The 25,639-nt window shown below is 41.6% G+C and overlaps 1 protein-coding gene across 3 annotated transcripts in view; it reads right to left on the bottom strand.

The window, feature by feature from the left end:
* Positions 1-799: 799 nt before the first annotated feature.
* The window catches only part of LOC145259289 (cytoplasmic FMR1-interacting protein-like), a 166,714-nt gene continuing 141,874 nt past the window's right edge, over positions 800-25,639 (bottom strand). For all 3 annotated transcript variants that reach the window (XM_080117160.1, XM_080117157.1, XM_080117159.1), the window contains 4 exons: positions 19,964-20,079; positions 17,255-17,493; positions 14,764-14,911; positions 800-2,466 (listed from right to left, as the gene is read on the bottom strand). In XM_080117160.1, the coding sequence (XP_079973286.1) occupies positions 2,299-2,466; positions 14,764-14,911; positions 17,255-17,493; positions 19,964-20,079 (671 nt within the window). In that variant the 3' untranslated portion in view covers positions 800-2,298. The remainder of the gene's footprint in view (positions 2,467-14,763; positions 14,912-17,254; positions 17,494-19,963; positions 20,080-25,639) is intronic.

A 25,639-nucleotide genomic window follows, 5' to 3' on the forward strand; every position in this document is an offset into this window, starting at 1 on the left:
AATCTCGCATCATTTTGAATGATAATACTATTAAACAACAACCGGGATTTTTCTATTTTATTTTCACTTTTTTTATGTTACATCCTCCCCGCCCATTTTTTCCCCCCAAACTATCGTAGGCATACAATTTTAATGTCGTTATAGATAAGAAAATTGTTCATAAGAACCTGAAACAAATTTTTAGTATAAAAAAAAATCTTAAAAAAAAAAACTTTCAAAAGTAGCGATTATATGTATTTCATGCCTACTAAACCGCATTCAATGCATTGTGTGAAGAAGGCTCCATTGAACGGAAGCTTCTAATGGGTTCTTAAAGAAACCTTGATGAACGTAATATTTTATGATGAATAATAGACCTGACAATGGTCGGAGGAGATTGGTTGAAGCATCTTATAAATATCAACATTGGTAAAGATAATAGTCAAAGGATGTGAATTTCATTAATTACCATTTTTTTTTCTTTTTATTTTTAAAGAAATGCAAAAAAAAAAAAAAAATGGTGAGTTGATTACTATGAAATTTGCACCTCAAACAATCATGGTTTGATCAGTTTTATGGCATTTCATTTGCAGACGGATGCATTAATAAGCATTTTTCCTGGCAAAGAAATATGGGTTCATACCTTCCCCCTCCAAGTGTATTGGAGCGTACATAGATGCAACAGACAAGGTTTAAAACTGGCTTGTCGGTTGGTGCCAGTAACGTTCAGCAATTCAATACCAAGTGCACATAAAAACTGAACATGATTGACCTTATAATGTAAAGGTGAAAATAATTTTGAGGGGTATCCAAGGTGGCCTTTTTTTTTTTTTTTTTTTTTTTTATTGTTGTTTGCCAACATGTTAACCGATGATTCTGGACAAAAAAAAAATGTCAGATCGAGTTTTATTCTTTTTTCAGTTTCACCAAACATAAACAACGTTTTTATGAGTTTTTTTTTTCTATTTTTGAAATCCAAATGTCAGGTGAAAAACACGTGTGTGTGTGTATTCGGAATGACATTTTACAATTGGTGTTGATATCCAAAAAGCAGAAAGAGAAATTCAAACAGTGGGAAGTGAGGGAGAAGGGGTATATTTTAGATATAGAATAGAGAGAAAAATGGAAGTGGGGGGGGAAAGAAAGATGGGCAGAAGAGGAGAGGGAGAGATGGGACAAGAAATGCAGTTGGAGCAGAAAGAGATCTAAAACAAAAGGAAGAATTAGAAAAAGAAACAGCAAAACTTAATACTGTGAGTAGAGTGACTATAAGAGGAGGAGGAGAACGATGGGAGGAGAAAGATCAAAGAGCAGAAAAAAAATCAGGAAAAACGTCTTTACTTGATACAAGGAGAAAAATAGGTAAAAATACACATCTACAAAAGTCTGTATCGTGTTCTAGAAGAAAAAAATAGTAATAATAGTAGCAGGGAGAGAATTATGATGATTTGTCAAAAATATGAAAAACTAATAAAAGTGAGGGTGTCTTGTTTTGTTTAACGCATTTGTTATTAGTTTGAAACAAAAAGAAAAACGGATTACAGCAGCAACGGTGAGCCAAATTAATATACAAGAAGCCAACAATGCCATCCCCTCCACATGGAAATGAGGAAGTGGGAGGCTTCTTTGTTCCATTAGCCAGACGAACCTTTTCTTTTTAACCGTATACATATTTTGCTTATTCGATAGAAGACGTGCGTGGCTGAAAATTCAGGTTTCCTTTTGGTTTTAGAAGCACAAATGAAATATAATTGCTGACTTTTGCTTTTAGAGTTTAATCCAAGCAAAAAAAAAAAAAAAAAAAATGTAATTCCATTCAATAGCTAAAAGTCTTGTTTGAAAATCACTTGAATTTAAAAGGACCATGATAGTATATACACAAACTATTTCCATTCATTATGGATAAAAGCATTAAATAAAAAAAAAAAAAAAAAAAAAAAAGGCTAACATCTGTCTACATCATGACTTTTGAGATTTGAATTAACTTTCAAACTGCTGAAAACAAATTTTTCTTGTGGGGGGTGGGGGGTGAATAAATCTTTAAAAAGGCAAATGTCATTATTGTTCATTTATGCTCCGAAACCAAAGGGAAACATAAATTTACAACTGCACCTCTGTCATATAAAAGAACTGATTTTTTTTTTTCTTTTGTTAAATATAGTTTGTTTGAACACAGCAAGTGCGCATGTGTGCGCGTATCACTTTCTTTTTTTAATTTTTTGTTTTATACGTTTCTGTGCATCTCATGGTGCCCAAGTGTTTATTTCGTAACGTTCATTTTTATTTTTTTTTGTTGAGACAAAATAAATAGCAAAGCGTTTAGATAGTTGTCGCCAGTGACTGATGAATAGGTGGTTGGTAGCAGCGAACATGTTCTACAGGGGTATTGTCTCCATCGCTCGATTTCAGATATTTGTTCAGGACAGCAAAGATTTGGTTGTTCAGGATTTGGAATTTGCGAATACGGTCAACCATCTTCTTCAGCATCTGAAAAAAACAAAAAAAAATTTAGTTCAGTACAAAACGAGTGCAGAAGGATGATAATTCCAATGTGGAGAAAGTATTTATTTGCTTCCTCTGCAAATCGGATGTGGCTTTGATGAAGACGTTATATTTTGGACTCCTGGGCATCGTCAGGTAACCTAGTAAAGCACTGCGAATGTCAATTGTTATTGAATATAAATATTCAATACAGAAAAAAATAAACCACTGTCTGTGCCTATATCGAAATGCAGATTCCATGAACTGCCTGCATGTTACAATGACCTGCTTTCCGGCTGATTACAATGTGGTAGCCTTCAAGTCCAATGAAACAAATTCTTGTTGAGCCGTCCCATTAAATAATCTAAATTCTATCCAATCTACACTGTTAATGATCACTACACTACCATCTTAAGTTCATTGACCCTTATCCTTGAGTTGCTTTGGGCCTTGATAAGTGGTGCCTCGTTTGTGAAAAAAAAAAAAGTTAATGAAATGTCGGAAAAACAAAGTCGCAATAGATATTTACAAAAATTACGGATCAAATGTTCCAGCAAGATAAACAACTTTGGAATTTTAAGAAACAATAATAGAATTTTGTTCTGATTTAGTTTTGAGATAAGGGCCGATTGTTTATATTACTTGTATTGATCGGACTATCGTTCTCATCTTGAGCATTATTTGTGCAATGTTTCAGTCAATGTAGCCTTCCACGTTCGTCAGGCATGTTAGTCGTGACCCTGAAAAAGAAAAATTTGTACAACTCCTTGCTTAAAATTTCAACAATAAAAGGGAGATAATTCCCTGTAGAACTTTATCAGAGTTGCCTGCCTTTTGTCAACCAAATTTTTTTTCCATATATATCTGCACTGAAGATTCCCGAAAGGATGAAACACTAGTGTCTATAGGTATTTAATAATTATTACAGTAAAAAAAAATAATTATATATATATGAAACCACGGTGAAAAAGCAAAAAATAACTCTTAATATGAAACCATCTACAGAGCCAGTAACTTTCCTCCTTTCCTTTCCTTTCTTTTCCAAGATGCCTGATGAAGGTTAAAGGCTACAAAACCGACCAAAACGTTGCACAAATAACAATGACGATGAGAACAATAGTTCAATCAAAACAAGTAACAGATATAGAGTTTAGTATCAAAACAACGACCTGGAATCACGTTAGTGACGTCAGAAAAAGAGTTTCATTTATGCACGTAGACCAGTTTAGAGTTGAGTGAACGATCTCTGGATGCCCAGGGAAAGCTATCAGGCGCAAGAGATAGCTAACTGTAAACTCCAACAAGAGTTGCATAACTCCGGAAGGGAATCCAAATAATAAAAGATTAATTTAAAAAAAGAAAAAACAAAAAAAAACTATAATTTGTGTCTTAACAATATCTATTTTCAGAGGGAAAAATTAGGTGAGGGGCATGTGCAGGAAGCAAAGAAGCAAAGAAAAGAAAACAAGGTATGTGTATATCTCAGCACCTTGAAACGAGAAAATATGTTTTGCTAAAAAATTGTCTTTCATGTTATTGTCACGTCAGAAACTGTTTTGAATGTTATACATGCATTCTGCTGTACAGTCATAACTATACCAAACCAAACTTTATGATGTGTATACGTGCATCCACTAGACGATAGAGATATATAATTATAAATATGTATGTATACACATTATACAGACAACACAGCCACGTTTACCTATACACATCATGATCTCTGGCCTTCGGGACAAGATCAAAGTGTAGTATCTGTTCCGGCAGATGCTGCACGTAAGATAATTTGTACCAGTCAATGGAGGGGAAACCCTCTATACTGGGACAATTATTATTTTTTTGGTAACCAGAGTGCCCCCTTTTTGCCTACTTTTAGGGGAGCTGGTTTTTACCTCACATTAAAAACGGCCTTGTGCCTAATTTGCTCAGTGGGGGAGCAAATAAATACCATCTGTTCTCTCAGTTACTAAACTTGACCCACCACCGGGCTTTCGGGCTAGGTTAAGGTGTTTTTTCTTACTAACCTTTGTTAGTTAGGACCGACCCCCTCCTTTGGGGAGTCAGGACCTAGAGGACCGACTCCACATTTGTGGGAGCTTGGACCCGGAAACCGATCCCCTCTGTTGGGAGACTGGAATCTCGGGACCAACACCACTATCGCTGGTAGTTGAGACCTTCTTTTTTTCATTTGTTGTTTTTGCATGTTGTTTTTTCTTCGTTTCGGTCTCACTTCTCGAGACTGGGATGGTCTAATTTCTCAACACTTAATTGCCTGAGCAGCACTCTGACCTGCCAGGCCCAAACTTTGTCTATCTTCGCTGCTCTCCCAGTGGATCGAGCAGACAGGGTTCTCTTTCTCGCTTCCGTTGGGGTAAGTTAGTGGGTAGGGTGACGTGGGGTAGGGCGGGTGCTTCGTTTCTGCTCCCCTCTGTGGGCAGGGATGCCTATCCCCTCTCTCTCTTAATTGCGACGCGGCACTCTGACCCGCTAGCACCCACTGCGTCTTTCTTCTCTGCTCTCCCCCCTCGCGGGGGGATCTGAGCTGCTAACCCGACGTCCCCGTGAGGGGAAGTCAAAAACTCTAATTTCTTCAAAGTCCGCTCCTCCCCCTCCTCCCCCTCCATTCCCCTGGGTTTTCTTTTCCCCCACTACACTTTGGTCCGCGCCAGCGGCCAGTGCAACCGCCACGATGCCAGGCAGGAGGGGTACGTCACCCCAAATGCGCAGCATCTCAACTGCGAACGACTCCCTATGTGAGGGAGCTGATGCATCTCCCGGCGAGACGGCGCCAGGAAACAAGGTAGGGCCCCGGCGCGCGGCGACCTTGGAAGAAAGCGGGAGGGTAGGGCCGCAGCCCGCGGCGACCCCCCAAAAAGCACCTGCAACCGCTCCCCACGAGGGCAACCCAGCGGAAAAAGCTGCCGTTAAGTCACTAGCTGGGGAAAGTGCAGAACCCAGCCAACCAGCTGCACCCCAGGACGGCAGAACCAAGGGAGGAAGACCGGGGAACCCATCCCCCGCTCCCCCAAAGGGCGACTCCCCAACAGAAAAGGAGGAAAACAGCACCGCGGACCAAACCGAGGCGCTGGACGAAGATGTAATAGCCTCCATCTGCTCACTATTCGGCGGGGAAGACAGTGATTGGCCCCCCAACACTCCCCAAGAGGACCAAATACGGAAAAGGGGTGACTCTCCGGCCAGTGGTAACAAAAGCAAGCTGGAAGGAGAGACACCCTTGACAGTACCCACCAAGGTTTCAGCTGGGAACACGGCACCAGAAGGGGAGACACCTCCATCCCCCAAGGGGACAGCCACCCAGCAAAGGAAGAAAATAAGAAAGGGGAGCGGCCCGGAGAGCAAACCAAGCCAGGACGAAACAACGCCAAAGACACAATGGCCTACTTTGCCTGGTAACAGCCCCGTTCCGAAACCAAAAATGCCCATAACAAGAGAGAGCCCCACAACACCAGCTACGCCCCCCAACCCGAGTCCAGCTGACACCCACCAGGATGGAGGACCGGCATGGGGCCCCAAAGAGCAGCAAGGGAAGTTGACGCCCGAAGACTACAGAGCACTCTTCGACTCCACTTACAAGGAGTATACCCAGGGGAACAACATCCAACCCCTCCCGGGTCAAGTGGAAGTTCTGGAGAAAAGAGTGCTCTCGCTGATAACTTCAGACACCAAGACAAGGGGTCTGACGGGCGTCAACAAGGACACCATGATGAACGTGTTGCTGGAGCAGAACATTCCCGCCAACTACATCTGTAGAAGGAGTTACGCACAGTGGGATGTTCTGCTCCCCACCTCCGAAGACGCAGTCAGGCTGTCCAGGACCTGCCATCAGAGCAGGAACATAAAGCTCCAACCCATCTATATGAACAAGAGGAGAGCAAATGTTTCTGCTCTAAACGTCCCCTGCTATATGGAGGCCAAACAACTGGGGGCTATCCTAAGCCAGTATGGGGACGTAGAGGAAGTCACCCCGGTCCGCGGATTAAGAAACATCATGACCGGGGACTACAAAATACAGATGGTCCTGGACAAGGCTGGATTCTACGCCATCCCAGCCACACTCAAGTTCGGAGAGTGGACACTCTCCCTTATAGTGGAAAGGAGGAGGCCCCATTGCTGGCTGTGCACACAACAAGGGCATATGGCGAAGGACTGTCCGAAGAGGAATGGAGGGAAGAAGCCCACAAAAGCGGCGGGAACAAGCGTGACAACAAATCAAGCCGCTGCTCCCGCGCCGGCCGCAAATCCTCCAGAGGCACCGACAGGCTGGGTGACAGTCGTAAAGAAAGGCAAGACCAACAAACAGCCATTCTTGCAGACAGTCACCCAAGACCAAGAACAACCGAAGAGCGAGACGGAGAAGATGGACACACAGACACCCTCCTCCTCAAACAAGAGGAAACTACCAGAATCTGAGGAGGAGGCCGCGTCAGAGGCAGAGGAAGAGACAACAACAGTCTCTATGGCCCTGAGCGCAACAGAGATCAGGAGGGCCAGGAGGAGGAAAAGCCGCAAGACACGCGCAAACCCTCCTACCCCCACTGAGACTGAGAAGGACTCCCTCGCAACAACAACACAGGATGAGCCCCCTGTGATCCCAACACCCCAGCAACCCGAACAACCTTCCCCCTCTCCTATAAAGGCCCCAAGAAACTCTTCCCGCCCCTCATCCCGTGACAGGAGCCAAAAAGAAGAAAACGAGCAGGCTACCCCCTCCCCAAGCGCTCAGCCTCCTCATCAACCAAAAGAGGTCCCCTCCCCCACTCCCAAAGTCCGCACTGAACGGACCAAAAAGCTCCCCTTCCTGCCAGGAAGCAGGATTTGTGAAACAGACCCTCTCCAACCGGCTCCGGACCTTAAAGGACAACAGAAGGTCCGGTACAATAAACTCAAAAACTTTGAAAAAGTCGGTGGAGACCTAGTAACAGACCCCACTAAATTCAAGGACGCTCCCTTGTTGACCACTTTCGTTAGGGTCGACAAGGACGCTAGGACTGGAGGAATGTGGGCAATGATTAAGGCAGCGAAGAATGCGATCCCAGGCCAGCAGCTGGTGGATAGGGACCATCCTTCGCTGACCAACATTTTCTTTAAATGTGAGGGTAGAATCCCCATGTATGTACACCCATCGCTATACAGGGCACTCAAACTAACCTTCCCCCTGGACGTGGGGGGCGTGGCCAAGGATGGATCACCTTCATCGGATTTACTTACCGGCAGCCTTGGCCAGGCCTGCCATGTCCTCACTGCCCAGGATTTCAGACCCGTCTGTGACAGTGCTTGAGGTAAGTGATCATGTCTTTGAACTTGGCTACATTGAATGTGAGGGGCATCAGGTGTCGAAGCAAGGCCTCGCGCGTTGTGAGAGACTTGGTGTCCCTCAAGGTAGATATTGCCGCTATCCAGGAGACCCACTTTGTTTGTGACGGGGATTGTCAGGTGTTGGTAAACGATTACGATGTCTACTCAGCATATGGCAATACCTATAGTCGTGGAATCTCCTTGCTAGTGAGTCGCACCCTGTCAGCGTCGGTGAATGTTGTTCACGCAGGCGAGGACGGGCGGGCGCTTGTTGTTGATGTTGCTGTTAATTGTAGTGTTTTTCGGATTGTTGCTGTTTATGCTCCCAATGCTGCTGTAGAGAGGGCAACCTTTTTTCGACGGTTGGAGGGCTTCTTAGTGGATCCGGAACGGTTAGTTTTAATGGGGGATTGGAATGCAATCCTTGATCCCAAAATAGATAAGGTCGGGGGGACTAGCGGGTCGGCGTGGTGTGACAGCAGTCTGTCTGACCTGATGGCCTCGTGCGATCTCGTCGACAGATTTCGTCTGGATCATCCGGGGCGGGAGATGTGGACGTGGCATCCTGTAGTGCCTTCCCATCCAAGCACTTACTTGGATCGGATGTTAGTTAGAAGAGGCGATGTAGACTTCCTATCTTGCCCCACGTTCCACTTGCTAGGACACTCGGACCATAAACTTGTTATGGCCCGTTTGAGCTTAGGTGCTAGGCCTAAACTGGCCGGATACTGGAAGTTCAACAGCACCTTGTTGGAGCTGGAGGACTACCGGTTGAAGGTCACTGAGCTAATTCAGCGGGCTTTAGTGGGGGCGGTTACAGGGAGTAAGTGGTGGGTTAGTCTCAAGGCCAAAATTAGGCGCTTCTCTGTCCAGTATAGCCAACGCCTCGCGATAGATAAGGCTAAGGCAAAGAAGCGTTTAGAGGATAAGCTGACCCGGGCGGTGGAGGGGGGAGACCCCCTAGAGTTAGCACTAGCTAAACAAGATCTCAACCGCTTGGCTAGCGAGCGGTATGAAGGTCAAGTAGTTAGGGCTAGGTTAAAGAAAGTTTCTAACGAGGCTGTGAATGTTGACGCTGTTGAGCGTAAGGCTGCTTTAAGGCGCGGTTCGGATGGGTACATTCGTAAAGTACATAACCTGGAAGGACACCCCTTAGTATCGACTCGGGAGATCTGCGAGGGGTTTCGGGAGCATCTATCGGTGCGCTTCACCCAACTACCCGGACTCAGGGTTGATGAGTTTGGCAGCTATTTGGCTGACTCGCCCCGCCTCACGGCGGCTCGGGCGGCTAGCTGTGATGGTCTTATTACTGAACATGAGGTCATTACTGCGTTGAAGCAGGTCGGCTATAACAAATCCCCGGGGCTTGATGGTCTACCCTACGAGTTTTACTTGAGGCTGTCGCCCATGTTGGTCCCTATTCTGAAGGATATGTTCAACCATTGGTTTGCCCAGGGTTCCATCCCTGGACAGGTGACCAAAGGTGTGATCACATTGCTGAGGAAAGGTCAACGGCATGGTGGGAGGGAAAACTTTGATGATTTTAGGCCCTTGACTCTGCTAAACACAGAGTTAAAGATTTTGGCAAAGATTCTTGCGAATCGCTTGCAGGTTGTCATCACTGACTTGATCGAACCGGACCAGACTTATGCTGTGAAGGGGAGATCGATTCAAGACAATTTGCACTTGATACGCTCGATCATAGAGGGGACAGAAGACGACGCCGAAGCCGCGCTGATCAGTTTGGATCAGTCCAAGGCATTCGATAGGGTCGACCATCGGTTCCTAGGATCTGTGCTAGAGGCCGCCGGATTTAATCCAGACTTCCGCAAGTGGATCTTTGTTCTGTATGACAGGCCGACGGTAGCGGTGCAGATCAACGGTAAGCTGTCGGAGTCATTCGCTGTCTCTCGGTCGGTGCGACAGGGTTGTCCGCTGTCGCCTCTGTTGTATGTCCTGGCGTTGGAACCCCTCCTTCGCAAGTTAAGGGACGAGGCGGCTACACCAGTCCTGCGCGGAATAGCTCTCCCTGGAGGCACACGAGCCAGGGTTTCCGCGTTCGCCGATGACGTCACCGTGTTCGTGTCTTGCCTCACGGACGTTCAAGCGGTGGTCGAGGCGCTCGCTCGATACGAAGAAGTAACAGGGGCCATCTTCAACCGTAGCAAGTCTGTTGGCCTGCGGTTGGGGGCCTGGACCGGGGTAAACTCGCTTCCAGGTATTTTCAGCTGGACCGATGGACCGGTCCGCATTCTCGGTGTCTGGTTTGGACCGGGACTTCAGCTGGAAAAGAATTGGTCGGAAGTACAGTCTAAGGTCAAATCGTCAGTAAAGACTTGGATTGGAAGGAAATTGTCCTTGAAGGGTCGGGCGGAGGCGTGTGCTACATACGTCTTTCCGCTCATCCTTTACCGTTTGTCTGTACTTCCTCTCCCTGCAGAACGACTAACCCGCTTACAAGGGCGCCTCGATTCACTTTTGTGGAACGAGGGTAAGCATTATGTCTGCAGAGAGGTCTGTGTTCAAAATCCGAGCGAGGGAGGCCTGGGTCAGCCCAGTCTCTTGTGTCATAGAAACGCCGAGAGATTGGCTTTCCTGGGTCGTTCGCTTGAAGGAGACGCTCCTTGGGTCCCTGTGGTTGAGAACTCGTTTCCCAACCTCAAACCCAACCCTTCGGTAGAAGGTCGTCGTAGACCGAAGGGGGAGTCCAAGTTCTTCTCCGAATGCCGAACCGCTCTTAGAGCTTTGCCGGGGACCAATGTCCTCGATCAGCCAAGGAAGAAACTGTATCGGGATTTAGTGGAGGGGACCGCGAAGGATCCACTTTGTAGGCGGATGGGATGGTCGATGGAGGTTGTCCGTTCTCAATGGCGTTGGGCGCCGGGACGGGAGATTCTGAATAACTCGGAATTCTCCCTGACTTGGCGACTGGTCCGAAATGCGCTGCCCCTCTTCGACGTACTTTTCCGGTATAAAGAACATACCAGCCGCTTCTGTCCGTGCTGTGACGAACGCGAGCCCGAAACAATCGAGCACGCATTTTTTAGTTGCAGCCGGATACAGCCCCTATTAAGGTACGTCGAGGGGGTAACAGCTCGCATCGATGCCGAGTGTCTGCTCGATCTCGACGTAGGAACTTTTGTGTACAACATGGAGCCGCCGTTCCCCAGGGAGGAAAGTTTGGTTTTCCTGGCGATCCTAGCAGTAGCGCGCATGACCATTTGGATCGCGCGCCTCAAGTTGGTCCACGAAGGGACATCTGTTCCTGATCGGGATCTGATCGTTTACTTTAAACATTTGCTTAAAGTAAAGATCAGATGCGATTGGAAGAGGTTGCCTAGAGTGGAATTTGACAAGAGGTGGGTGCACAGCACTAGTTTGTGCATCCGTCGAGGAGCCAAGTTTCAATACGTGTTCCCTCCTTAGGCATGGCATGGGCGGTGCTGGGTCCTACGGAACCCATCCCGCCTAGGTTAGCATTATAAGTTCAGTAAAGTAACTCTTGACTGGTGGTACAAATGAGATCCTGTTCCTGATTTTATTTTTTGGTATTAGAGAACCTCTGAGTCTGCCCAACCCCCCCTGCTCCTCATCTTTATTTTCTGATGCCCCCGATCATCCCCCTACTCAGAGGTCACCTTCCTACCCCCTCCATCCGTTGCTTTATTTTCTCCCACCTCCATTAAGGCGACTTCCCCAAACCCCATTAGGGATGCTCTGCTTGTTTTCGGTTCCCCGGAAAACAGTGGGGGATCTAGCCACATAGAATAGTACAGGGGGGGTCTTACTAACAACACATTAGTAGATTTTCCTTATTTTTGAAATGAACATTTTCATTAGTTTTTTCCCACTCCACGAACATTTTATGCCAATTAATTCAAGAACTCTTTCTAATGAAATCGAACTTTATTTTCTCACACATACACACACACAAAAAAAAAAAAAAAAAAAAAATGCACACACAACATACAGAAATGAATATACAAATTGTACATAGTTAAATTTTACATTGAACGCTGGGGTTATTAGTTAGATTAGGATCCACAGAGTGATTGAGGTATTTTGGTAAATGTTGCCAGTCAAGAGTAAGACTTCAAAGTCTCATCTGTTACGTAGTCAAAAAGACCCTGTACCCTCCCCCTCCCAATTTCTTGTAGGGCCTTGTGCCTAATTTTGTTGAATTGAATTTTTTGTACGTTTTTTATGTTCAATTTTTTCTTTCTCAATAAAATATATAAACAAGATCAAAGTGTAGTATCTGTTCCGACAGATGCTGCACTTAAGATAATTTGTACCAGTCAATGGAGGGGAAACCCTCTATACTGGGACAATTATTATTTTTGGTAACCAGAGTGACCCCTTTTAGGGGAGCTGGTTTTTACCTCACATTAAAAACGGCCTTGTGCCTAATTTGCTCAGTGGGGGAGCAAATAAATACCATCTGTTCCGACAGATGCTGCAAGCTATGACTAGCTATGACTAGCAAAGACCAGATGTGGGGGCAACCCCACATGCCTGACCATTAACCAGCTCCCATTTCCCACCTCTCGGGAGCTGGTCCCCATTTTCCCTTCCCCCTCCCTTCACTCCTCACATTAAAAATCGGCCTTGTGCCTAATTTGCTCGGTGGGGGAGCAAATAAATACCATCTGTTCCGACAGATACTGCAAGCAAAGACCATATGTGGGGGCAACTCCACATATAAGACCTTGGTCAATGTAGGGGCAACCCTTCATACCAATTGTCACTATCCAGCTCCCCTACTCCCCGGGGAGTTGGTCCCCATTTCCCCTTCACTCCTCACTTTAAAAATCGGCCTTGTGCCTAATTTGCTCGGTGGGGGAGCAAATAAATACCATCTGTTCTTCAGATGCTGCACTTCAATTTCTTGTTCTCTGTCAGTGGAGGAGAAATCCTTCACGACTGAGACAATTTTTATTTTTGTTCCTTTTCTCCACGTTAAAAAACGACCCTGGTGTCTAACTCTGTCCCGTGGGGAGGCATTGTAAATAGGAACACATCATGATCTCTGAAAGAAATAAACATTATACCTACCGGTTGTGATAGGAGCAACTAGCCTCATAAAAAAAAAACAATCTGAAGGAATATTTGAAAGCAATTTTTGGCAAACCAAGCCGTAACAAAATACAACCAGCAGTCATAAAGGGAACGGCGTCTATTCTTAGAAGAGCCTTCAGATATAAATTTAAATCATAGTGGAATCAAGGGAGCTAACTCCAGGAGGACTTAGCTCCCTTGATCTCTGAAAACTACCTGAAGTAAAATAAAGTTAAATAAGTGTTTCTATCGAACAAACTGGATTGAAACTTGGTATACCCAGGTTTTCATCCATTTCGTTAACCACTTGGCTATCGTCACCCACTTAATGCGAAGAAAGTATATATTGACACAATTCTTATTGTCCAGAAGTTTTGTTATCTTAGTAAAGTACAGAGTGGAGCACGTGTTATTAATGATTGCAAGAATTAGGAATGGATGAAATAAGTTCAGGGAACTTTGGTCATTACTAACCAACATAGGATGATTGCAATTCTAGTGATATTTTACGACAAATGATTTTGTCAAATCTTTAACATCTTTGACCAAGTTGTTCATGTGCATATCGATTCACACACACACTTTTTTCTTTTTTAACTTTTATTTGTCCCAAACAAGACATATTGCCACTTGGATGCAAAGGGAGTTGAGCAGAGAGATGTTTGTTCACATTACATTTAAATTTTTGCATATCAGTAAAGTCATGAAAGCAGGGAACAGGGAGGGAATTCGAAAGTCTAGTAGTTTCTTCGTTTGGACTGTTAAACTTGATGGCTTTCCAACATCTAGGGGTCTCTATAGTGAAGGAGGTGGGGAGTTCACTGTTGTTGGGTCAGAGGTATTTACATCGAGGAGGATCATGTGCTACAAAACTCATCAGAGTAGATTCCATTAAAATACTTGTAAAACAGGCACTGGGATGAAACATTGTGGTGATGGGACAGAGGATGAAGCTTGGCCAACAGTGTGGGACTTTTATTAGACTTGAGACTTTTTTTGGGGCCCTGTCAAGAGGGAGAGATTAGTGACAGAGGGGTTGGAGATTGCTTTATATTTATTTATAGTGTGGGATCTTATGTTCGAAACCTTTATTGATCCTGTAAAAGTGGGAGAAACTAGTGGTAGATAAAGCTGTAAGAGAATAGCAGAAAAAATAAATTATCTGTTATCTGTCTAACAATTATCTGTGTATCTATCCATCTGCCTATATAATTATCTATCTAGTGATGAATGGACAATAAAGATCTGAAGTCATGTTTTAACAACATGTCCGACTGTGACCGGTCAAGTTTGCACCAGAAGATGTGAACAGGGATTGGAAGTGACATGTCATATGTCATGTGTTCCGGTTTGTCCAAGCTTAATTGGCAGTTGGATTTGAAACACCAAGAAGACAGGTGGGCTGGAAACGGGTCTCTTTACAAGGGAGAAAGGGGTCTCAGAATGGAGACAGAAAACTCCCTCCAAAGATCATTGGTCACTCCTTCTGCTATGATGAACACTTGGGAGTGAATAAAATACATAAAATATCACATCGTCTTTGGTTCTGCTTTGAAATGTTCCTTTAAACAGATTCAAGTTCCTCCAAGAATGGTTGACGAACCTCCGAGAAGAAACAATAGCAGAAACAGGTATGTTGTCATGCATATGTTCTGACCACGTACCCACACCACTAGATGAGACGAATCACGGGCCATAAAATAGACATTAAGGATACAAGGACAACAGTTCATTACACAACGTACAAGATACATACATATGGTTCGTTATGATAACACAACATACATTATTAGGCCACATTCAAATACATCACGATGCAAACAGTGTAGAAATGGTCATATAACTCCCCCCGCCTCCACAACAATACTCCAGGCATGAGCATGCATATATATATATATATGAAATGAAGAAAAAGGTGAAGTCACTTACAATTCCTTTGACGTTGTCATCCTTCATGTCAACTCTGTTTACTTTAAGTATATGATAGCAGAAATCAAGGGCTTCAAATCTTCGCTGTTGGCCAAGCAATACAATAAGGGCACAACCGGCCCAGTTCAAACCTTCACCATATAATTCTCTGGATAAAGAAGAGAAAAATATATTTTTTGCATTTTTCAATATAAGAAACAAAACAATGAAATAAAACTGAACAAATACTTGAAACAAGAAACATATTCAAACTCAATTTAAAAAAAAAAAAAAAAAAAATTGCGTTTCTTTCTTTATAATATTGGCAACCTTCTGTCTCTTCAGATAATGGCATTCTCCGCCTAGTTTGATTTATTACAGCATCTGCTGTGGCAGGCCTGGACAGGTAATAAAAGAACCTTGGTTTGCCAATTTATAAGCCCAATCTTGGTGCTGCAGACAGACTTCAACGGAAAGACAAGCCAATACAGTCGGTGCCAGCGCTGCTGCTGGAGCTGCCGGAAAGATGTTGCAGAACTTCACCATCCGCCTATCAGAACTCCAGGCCGGATTTTTTGTTGGGGCTTACTCCCGTAGCCTTTATAATTATAGCAATATTAGGTGTTGGGAAGGGGCCCATCTGTACTATTCTCCTGTATGGCTGCGAGACTTGGCCTATGCAAGCAAATGACCTATATAAACTGGAGATATTAGACTATCATTGCCTCAGTTGCATCCATGTCCATACAATTTGCACTCGCTGCAAGATTTACTCTCTTCTTACCAGACGCCGTCACTGGTTCGGCCATGCACTTCGTTGACACCTACGTGACTTCATTCATGAAGTCATCAATCCAGCTCAACCACCAGGCTGGAAGAAACACCACCGTGGTAAACTCAAAACCTGACTCAGGACAGTGAAGCAGGACGCTGAACTGATCCTAGGCCCCAACCTTTATGGGGTCAGTTGTTGGAACAGTGAATGGCTTGTATTCAGTTTTGTAAGTATGGGTGCTAGTTTTGGTTGATATACATACAGTGCTTATTATTTTCAAATGGTCACCCATCTGGTACTGACCAGGCTCAACGTTGCTTAATATTCCTTAAGAGGAAGTGTTATGAGACTGTTAAATTCACAAATGGTTTGCAGTTGCATGTATATCCGGGTCAGGTTTCTTCAGTTGTGTGAGGTCTTCCTACATACAGCATCTCATATTCCCAAATGTTTACCTATCTTGTACTGACTCAGTTCAATGTTGCTTAGCTCCTACGATTTAACGAGAACCAGTGTGTCAACGAGATTATATCGTTAGAACTTGGTTGGTTGTTTTACGGCATATCAACCCTTTTCAGGTTATTTAATGCTGAATCCAAAGATTTTGAAGAAAAAGTTTTTAATATATTTGTTTGTTTTTTTTAAGTCGGTTTCTATTTAACATATAGTTGGGACTCTAACAGGTACTACCACTCCGGGTCACAGTGGACCTGAGAGCAATGGCAATTAAGGGGTGGCTCCACACTCCCCAAAGCCCGCAAGCTGGGGCCCTCACCATCGGGTATAGTTTAAGTTCATATCCAGGACCGTTAGAACTTGAGCTGATGTTTACTGTTAATTGTTTCAAGGTAAGATGCATGTTGCAGAAAAAGGAGAGAGAGGTCCTGTCTCAGATGGGTTAGGCATCAAATTTAAAACTGTTCATAGAAAACAAACTATTAATTTCACATAAAAAAAACAAAAATAAGAAAGGTTTCTCTCTTTCTTATAACTGCTTTTGTTAGAAAAACTCTCGCAAAAACTCATAATTTGATCAAGTAGTTTTATTCTTAAATAAGACAAATTTTATGAGTAACAAAAGAGCGGCGGTCTTGTTCGCCATTTAAAAAAAAAATAAAGAAAGAAAGGGAGATAATTCAAACTTGTGGAATTTATGTTGCAATGTCTGTACGGCATAATCGCGTTGACCTACCCGCTCCCGCTGGATCACCGAAGTTAAGCAATGTTGAACCTGGTCAGTACTAAATGGGTGATTATTTGGGAATTCCAGGTGCTGTATGTGCTCTCCGCTTATCTTGGCACTGTTTCCAGTCGTCCTGGTCTTCTCCTTGCCACTGGACTCAAACAGTGCCGATTCAGGGGAGGTGTGGTTGGAGATTGCGCAACCCTTGCCTCACAATTGCCCTACAAGGAGCATCCTTTGTCTTTCGAGACTGAACGGAGGCATCGAATGTCTACAAATTCTCATTAATTTTATAAAAATAATTTTTTTTATAAAAATAATACCTGATCAATTTACATCATTTTCGACCATCATATTATGGGTTTATGCATCATATATATTTTTCTTTATTTTCGTTATTTAATACAGGGAGAATTCTGGATAAAAACCAGAGATGCTTTTTTGGGATGCAGATAATTTACTGCAGGCTTTCAGATTTTCATGTGCCAGGGACACAGAACACATACCTTGCACCATCCAAGAGATTGTGAAGTTTATAAGAATTTGGTACTTACTCAACGGTAAATTCATTTTCCCCTACGGGGATGCAGAAGACAAACTGTATTGCACTCCACAACCGATGGAACTCTGTGCATTCATCGATATTCATGACACCGTTCGAAGGTTGGGTTCCATGCCAGATTTCGTCATCCAGGAAAGACTTTATACGTGACAACACTATCTCAAACATTGACAAGCCACAGCAAAGACGTTCTCTGGTCAGCAAATCACCCTCAGTAGCAATTTCGATTTGCTGAAAATTGAAATAAAATAAAAATCAGACATTAATTATGGACAATATAGGGAAATGTGTGCACACTTCACTAGTATGGCAATGTTGAAAGGTGGTGGCTGACAAGGCTGATTCTGGCCTTGAACTGCCTTTCACTGTGAGGGAAGGTATATCGATTTCCATTTGGAAGGTTGGCTTGACAGTGTTCTCTCTCTTTCTCTTCTCCTCAGTGTCCGCACGTGGGTTGGCAATGGTCTGCCTCCAAGTCAAGGACAGGCAAGCCTGGGTTTCCCACGTGAATGTTTCTGTCAAACTCTGAAATTTGGATCCATGGCACAGAGGTTAGAGTACTTGGAAAAAATCAATTGTAAAAGTGATATTCTCTTTATGGTTCAATTCAAGTCAGTGACCAAAAAATACAATTGCGAATTACTTAAGATCGCTATCCAGTCATGGCTGACGGAACAAGAACATGCTACAGCTGTGAAGTAAATAAAGGGTTCCGTTTGAAATTCTGTCCAAATTCCAGAGTTCGACAAGACACACCCGAAGAAGGTTGAAGAAATGTGAAAATGAAACTCATGAAAACAGTAGTCCAATGAATCCAAATAATCCTCATCTGAAAAACTCACGTAATATCAAAAGTGAACATTTATGCATTGTCTTATGTTTGAAACTGAAGACGAATAAAATGATATTTAAAACTTAAGATCGACAGTCCAGAGAAGATGGTGTTGCATTTCAATATGGTGTCCCACACTCAGCATCAACATTCACACATTTCTACCTTTAGTTGTTGCATGTTTTCCTGCTATATGCTTGCAGCGTGATCCTCCAAAACAAAAGGGAATGCTACACCATAAATAAGCGTCTCTCATAATTTTAAAAGGACCAACTCGAGACTAGACTGATGGAAGACTAGTTGGTCCTTGACTATAGAATCAAGATTAGCTTGCCACCTTTTGTAACCTAGCTGAGAAGTGATGAAAGTGAGCAATGATTGTCTAGCTTGTGAGGATTGGTTGGTTGTTTTTGTTTTATGGCATATCAACCTTTTTCAGGTTATTTAATGCCGAATCCAGTTATTTTGAGTAACGATTTTTAATGGAGTATATTTTTTTTACGTCAGATTCTATTTAACCCATAGTTGGGACCCTAACAGGTACTACCACTCCGGGTCAGAGTGGACCTGGGAGCAATGGCAATTAAAGGGTGGCTCCACACTCCCCCCAAAGCCCGCAAGGTGGGGCCTCACCATCGGATATAGTTTTAGGTCATATCCAGGACCAGCTTGTGAGGAAGTCAGCCCAATCTGATAAGAGTGATAGCAAATATACCCAGTGAACCAAGTCCAAGAGAGATACAAACAACTACACTTAACAGGGGGAGTGAGAATCTTAAAAAACAAATCTCTTGGTTGCAATGAATGAGATAGCAGACAAATGTCTGGCCTCCGGTAGAATGTCCCATCTCCAGCTAGAATAAAATTAAAAATTGGAATAAAATGAAAACATTAAAAGTTATTGGGAAAAAATCCCAATTAAACTTAAACTTACCAATAAAAAAAAAATTTTTTTTTAAATCCCAATTTACTTGCCTTCCCCATCAAGTTAGAGTTAACTTTTAATGTGGGAAATTTGGATTCAGACAAAAATAAAAATTGCTTCAATCTAGAAAATTTCTCTTTCACTGATCGAGACCAGAACAGATACTACACTTTGTAACGTGCATCCAGGAGATAAGCGCCCGCGTGTTTGCGTGTTGTGTGGGTACATGGGAGAGACGGACTTACCTCGAGACCAGCTCGGCGTGACTGACCGAAAATACAAAAGAAAGACCAAGATGGCGGCCGCCGTCTTTTGTAAAGTACGATGTCTCGCAGTCACACGAATTCTCGCAATATGCAAATTTAGCCGGCCTACAACGACGATAAAAGCGGGTGATGAAAAAGACGTTGGGAGAGCGACGATTGAGTTGGTCGGGGAATCGTGTTGCTGTTGCTTCTCGTGCCGTGTGAGGATATTTTACCGCTGTTGGGTCCGGTCTGAGTAACCGTTCGCGTCCGTCTAGGCACCTTGCTAGTTGGATTCCGTACAGAACCGGTGTATAATGGTTATTGAATTGCTGCAACATTTATAACATCTTTTCCTGAACTTACCGTGTTAAAGAGAGAGTCGGGCGCCATCTTGAATTTTTCCTTATACATCTACAGAGGGCGCAGTAATTCTTTTTCTTTTAAAGGACTTTCCTTACACATTTTGTTACACACTTTAAAAGGTCAAGTAAAAAGTCTTATGCATATGCATCTAAAACTGTATTAAAGGTTTACAAAAGAGACAAATAAAAATCGCTTCAATCTAGATTTCTCCTTCACTGATCGAGAACAGAACCGATACTACACTTTGCTCCCAGTTAAAAGGTCAAGTAAAAAGTTTTATGCATCTAAAAATGTATCAAAAACTTGCAAAATAAAGCGACAAAAATTGCTTACTTTTTGGTTGCCTAATTTCATGATGACATTGACCACTTGAAGTGAGGAATATTTCGCTTCCAGTCTTTTCATAAGGAGCTTTAATTCTTGCTCCTTCTCTTTGCGGCTTTCACCCTCTGAAAAATCAAAGTGGTAAATAAAAGGAAAAAAAAGAAAACTTTCAACAAATTTTTTAAATTAGATGCTTCCGCATCATACATGAATTTAAAAAAACACTTTTTTTTTTAAAATGCATTTTAAATAAAAAAACGTTACATAATTATGTGTAGTGTTGAAATAAGTAAAAATGAAAAATATGTGTACATTTTTATACGCCCCCTTATCCTATTCTCCTTTGCTTTCGATCTCTAGATTTCTCATACTCCACTGGGCTAAGAAAAAGGTCAGACCAAAAATTACATTTTTCTAAGTCACCTCCTAACTTCCATAGGCATCTGTCCCAAAACCCTGTCCATCTTCTAACCCGTTGCGTATTGAACTGACCTCCCTCATAACTAAAACTCTACATCTCAAAATCTATCTTTTTCATTACATCATCACTACATGTAGCCTAAAGATTCTTGCTGGGTTTTTGTCATGTATCTTTGTTTATATTATGGTTAGCTTAAATTCCATTGGTTGTACTAATTATGAAAACTAACATTCCTTTCTATTAAAACATTTTAACATTATTTAAAGAGGACATATAACAATTATAACATTAAGGGACAAATAAGTCTCTGGAGTTTTATATCAGTCAATGAAGAAACATATGTGATCCATCTTTGATCTTGACTTAATGGATCCTCAAAAAAGCTGCAAATGAAGATTTGTATAACTCAGTCTTGGTGGTATTTACAGCAGCTTTATTTCAGGTGCCCCCCCCCCCGGAAATCTGCAACACTGATCCTAAACTTTTACTATCGACATTTTCCCCTACTCTTGAGCCATTGTTGTCCACAACCCTCTGACTACCATCTGCATCGACTCTCTGACTTCCAACTCTTAACTGACAGGTGTCTTTCAAACTCTCATTATGTCATTAACTCCACGTGATAAAAGAAATAAATCAAATGATCTACCTTTGTCACGTATTTTGTTTGTGTTCTAACATTCTTTTCTATTAAAACGTTTTAACAAACAATTTTCTGTCCCTGCAACCTCTTTCTTACAGAAGAGAGGTTGCGAGTTTGTCTCTGCTTTATCGTTATTTTCATGGCAAGTGCTTGACTGAGCTTCAATCTATGGTCTCCCCTCGCCAAACTTTCACAAGAAACACTTGCCTAGCTGAAAACACTATCAATAATTCCCCCCCACTCTTTATCTGTGTCTAAACGTAAACGTAGATTCCATGAACAAAGTTTCTTTCTTAGATCTACACGCCTGTGGAACTCTCTTCTGTTTTCCTGCTTTCCAGCTAACTACAATATGGTTGTCTAACGTAAACAAGTTTTTGATGAGGTGTTCCATATAAGTTAACAAATTTACCAAATTTCCATTACTATCAATTACTATATTGTCTGACTGACTACTGTACACTCTTTAACCCTTATCCTTGAGTGGCCTCTGAGCCTTGATAAGTGGTGATGTCTATGTAAAAAAAAAAAAAAAAAAATTATTTTGCTATGATAACGTTCTGACATTCTATTTTTACAAATATATGAATGATCATAATAATCATCGACCAGCATATTCTTCGGCATTGTCTGGCCAATATCTGACAAAAATTCCAAATATGATGAAAAATGATAGAATAGAAAAATAATTACAAGAAAAAATAAAATTATCAAATAATCCAGTTTTAATCATTTCATATGACAAACTGACTTATCTCCCTTATTTTCATTAAACTTTCACTATTTCAAATTAGAAAATGGAGAATTTTTTTTTTTTATATTAGGAGTCACTCTAGGATAAGGCTTAATAAATATTGGGTAGATGGTCTGTGTGATTTTACATTTAGAGAAAGCTACCTGGCCACCCGACCTTAAGGAATCATAACAGATTTAAATATGATATTTTAATTTATACAGATTTCATATTTATCATAATTATAGAGCCTAATGATTATTATATTGTACCCAATATATAGGCACTGCTCTTCTCCATCATACCACAGTCATAAAATATGCTTAGAATTATTTAATTCATGCAGATTTCATATTTATTATTATAGAGCCAATATTTCTATTGAAAATTTCTGCTAACAAGTCGAGCAACACTGCTCTAAGTGGTTAATTTCTATTAATACAACTCCCTCCCTTCTCTCGCACACTTTCTCTAGATGTAAAACCACAGTAAACAAAAGCAATGATCTTTTGTAATGTCTATATTCTGACTATAATATAAATTTCAATTGTCTGTTTAAATGTATGTATGTATGTATGTATATCTGTCTGCCTAAAACTTCTGACAGAGGCGATGGATTTACACGAGATTGGTATCGTTTTGAAGCTTGACCCTTCGGACAACAAATATCGAAAAATTGGCTAAATGCATTAATTAACTGGGCATTTTTCTACAAGGAGGGGGTCACTTTTTTTTGCCAACATTTTCGAAAGTCATCCCCTCTTTTGCGATTGACTAGCCTTAATTTAAACCTTCGCCACTTCTGATTTGGTGATGGATACAACAGCAAAGACATCATGTTTTTTTGTTTATTTTCACATGCTTTCCCTTCTTTCACAGGTACAGGTTCAAACTTGCCTGCCTACTACCACTTTTTTTTTTTTTTTGCTCAACACACACCTCCAAACACCCAGGCAAAGCCCAGGCTAGCATATTATAAAAATACTAGCAAGCTGCCCAACCTTCCCGTTATAAAATATCCTTAGATATATTTTAATTCATGCAAATTATGTATTTACTAACATTTCAGCCCAGCATTGTTGAGCAAAAAAAAAAAAAAAAAAGCTGTCAATTTTTAAAACTTTGGCCCTTATTATGCCCCCTTAACATTTATTGTTTGGGGCTGAAATCAAGTTATTAACTTAGATCCCTGTCCAAGGAACTTATATCTAAAATTTCAAGTGTTTAGACCCAAAATTGGTGGAGTAGTTTGGTAGCGTTCTCAAAAGGTCAGATGGCTGAAAACGGATTACAAAGATTTTCCCAAATTTCAGTAACCTGTATATGAAATTTTGAGTCTGTAAACTTAAAATTGACAGAGTTATTGCGTAGGGAAATGTACACACACACACACACACACACACGTTCACTTTTATAGATATATAGATTATTGTAGAGCTCTATTAATTATTATTTTGTACCCAATATATAATAGTGATTTCAAAAGTTTAAAAAAAAAATAACTTGGACGCCATCAGCTAGAATCAAAAGAAAAACATAACTTTTCAGTATTATTTGTTTACCATCTGAGCTAAGTTGATATGCATATAAAAACTGAAAAAAAAAAACATTTTTAAACATATAAATGTATGTTGTTAAGAGTTTGTGTTCCTGGATAGAAGCGTTGATTGAGCTTGCATACGTATTAGATATGCTTGAAGCCAAAACAACGCATTATTACTACGAAAATAAACAGATATCTATTTTTATTTGAAATTTATAAAATATACTAGCGAGGGGTACCCGGCGTTGCCCGGGTGTTTGGTAGGTAATTATGAGGATCGAACCCGAACCGTTGAGGCAAAGTTGTAAATTAAAGTGCGAAAAAAAAAAAACGTGCGACATTAACAATTGCCCCACCGCGAGATGCTAACAGAAACACGTTTGAATTTATTAAATTACTTGGATTTGGCAGGTGCCCGTTTTAATGAGTTAATGAGGTCAAGTTTGACTGTAGGATAGTATTTACTGCTGAACGCTTCCCCCACCCCAAGATGTTATAGGAAAAAGACTAACCCACATGCGGCGAGCGACAAATGTTGAATATTTATCTTCCCGAAATCGAGCAAATCAAATAGGCGAGCTTCGTTGTTAACTGTGAGATATTACGATTTATATGTGATATAAAAAGTTTTTAAAAGTTGTGAACCGACCGACCGCTTCTCTGAAAGAAGCCTTTTGTAGACACACAGAAAAAGCAAACACACATACATACATTTTTGCTTTTATATTTATAGATTACGAAGTTACACTTCATCCTTGGTATTTCTTTTCCTTTTTTTTTTTTTTTTGCCAATATTGTTGGAGCACAGAATCAAGAAGTAGAAATCTGCATGTTTTTCACAGTAGTATTTTCGAATGTTGGAACGGTGCATTGGTCACGCAGTATTCACGTTAGGGGTTTGTGTTCCTGGTTAGAAGTGTCGATTGAGTTTCAACAAAATAAAATATGTATTAGATACATTTGAAAATACTACCGTGAAAAACAACAAATGGATTTCTACTTACTGATTTTCTGCTCCAACAACAGCAAGGTAAATAAAAAAAAAAAAGAAATACTGAGGATGAAGTTCAACTTCGAAATATATTTATAAATTTCAAACAAAAATAAATATCTGTTTATTTTGTAATAATGTGTGGTTTTGGCTTTAAATGTATCTAATACGTATTTTATTTTATATAAATATATATTTGCACACGTATAGAGGATACATGTTTAGTTGACTTATGACTGCCAAGTTCCAACTTTTTCAATGTTGACCTCTTAGCAGTTATTTTTACTGGCTAAAAACCAAATCAAATGTGTTCAACAGATCTAAATCCCCTACATATCATGTTTCAAGTCTGTAGACCAAAAATGGACAGAGTAATTTGGTACGAGGGGCATGCAATAAGTAATGCCTCTGACTCACTTCCAGTTGTCTGATCTGGCTGAAATTTTGCATGTGCAATGATTTATATCTCTACGGATTATGTGGCAAATTACAGCTCTGAACTAATTGTGGTTTCTGTTTTACAAGTGTCTGAACTGAGTCAGGTGTGAAATGGAGCCTGTTGAATGTCGAGCAGTGATCTGGTTTTTGTATTTGAAAGGACGCACACCACAGGAGACTTTTGATGAAATGAAAGAAACTTATGGTGATAATGCTTCATCATATGACCTTGTAAAACGCTGGCATCGTGAATTCAAACATGGCCGGAAGTCTGGAAACAGCTTCCAGACCTGGTCGCCCCCCCCCCTTCTGCCATTGATGAGGCATCTGTCCGTCAAGTTGAGGCTGCCATTTTGGAAGATCGGCACATTACTATTCGCCAAATAGCCCAAGATGTCAAGATTAGTACAGGGTCTGTGGAAACTATCATTCATGACCATTTGCATATGCATAAAGTGTCTGCCAGATGGATTCCCAGGTTGCTCACACCATTCCAGAAGCTGGAATGCGTCGAGTGCTCGAGGACAAGAAGATGAGTCAAAGTTTTTCAAAAGACTGATTACACAAGATGAAACCTGGGTCCATCACTATGATGCAGAGATCAAAGCCCAGTCAATGCAGTGGAAGCACTTGGACTCTCCACCTCCAAAGAAGGCAAGGGTGCAGCCCTCCACTAGCAAGGTCATGCTCACAGTCTTCTGGGACCAGGACGGAGTAGTGATGACAGATTTCCTGCCAAAGGGAACCACAATTACAGGAGCCTATTATGCTTCACTTTTGAGGAAATTAAGGGAAGCTATCAAAATCAAGAGGCGGGGCAAGATCAGCAAAGGTACTTTCCTCCTGCAGGACAACGCTCCGATCCACAACTCGCATGTCACCAGATCAGAAGCACAAGTGTGTGGTTATGAAATTC

Source organism: Euprymna scolopes, chromosome 34 (genome assembly GCF_053919585.1).
Source record: "Euprymna scolopes isolate OS-2025 chromosome 34, ASM5391958v1, whole genome shotgun sequence".
Taxonomy (NCBI): domain Eukaryota; kingdom Metazoa; phylum Mollusca; class Cephalopoda; order Sepiida; family Sepiolidae; genus Euprymna; species Euprymna scolopes.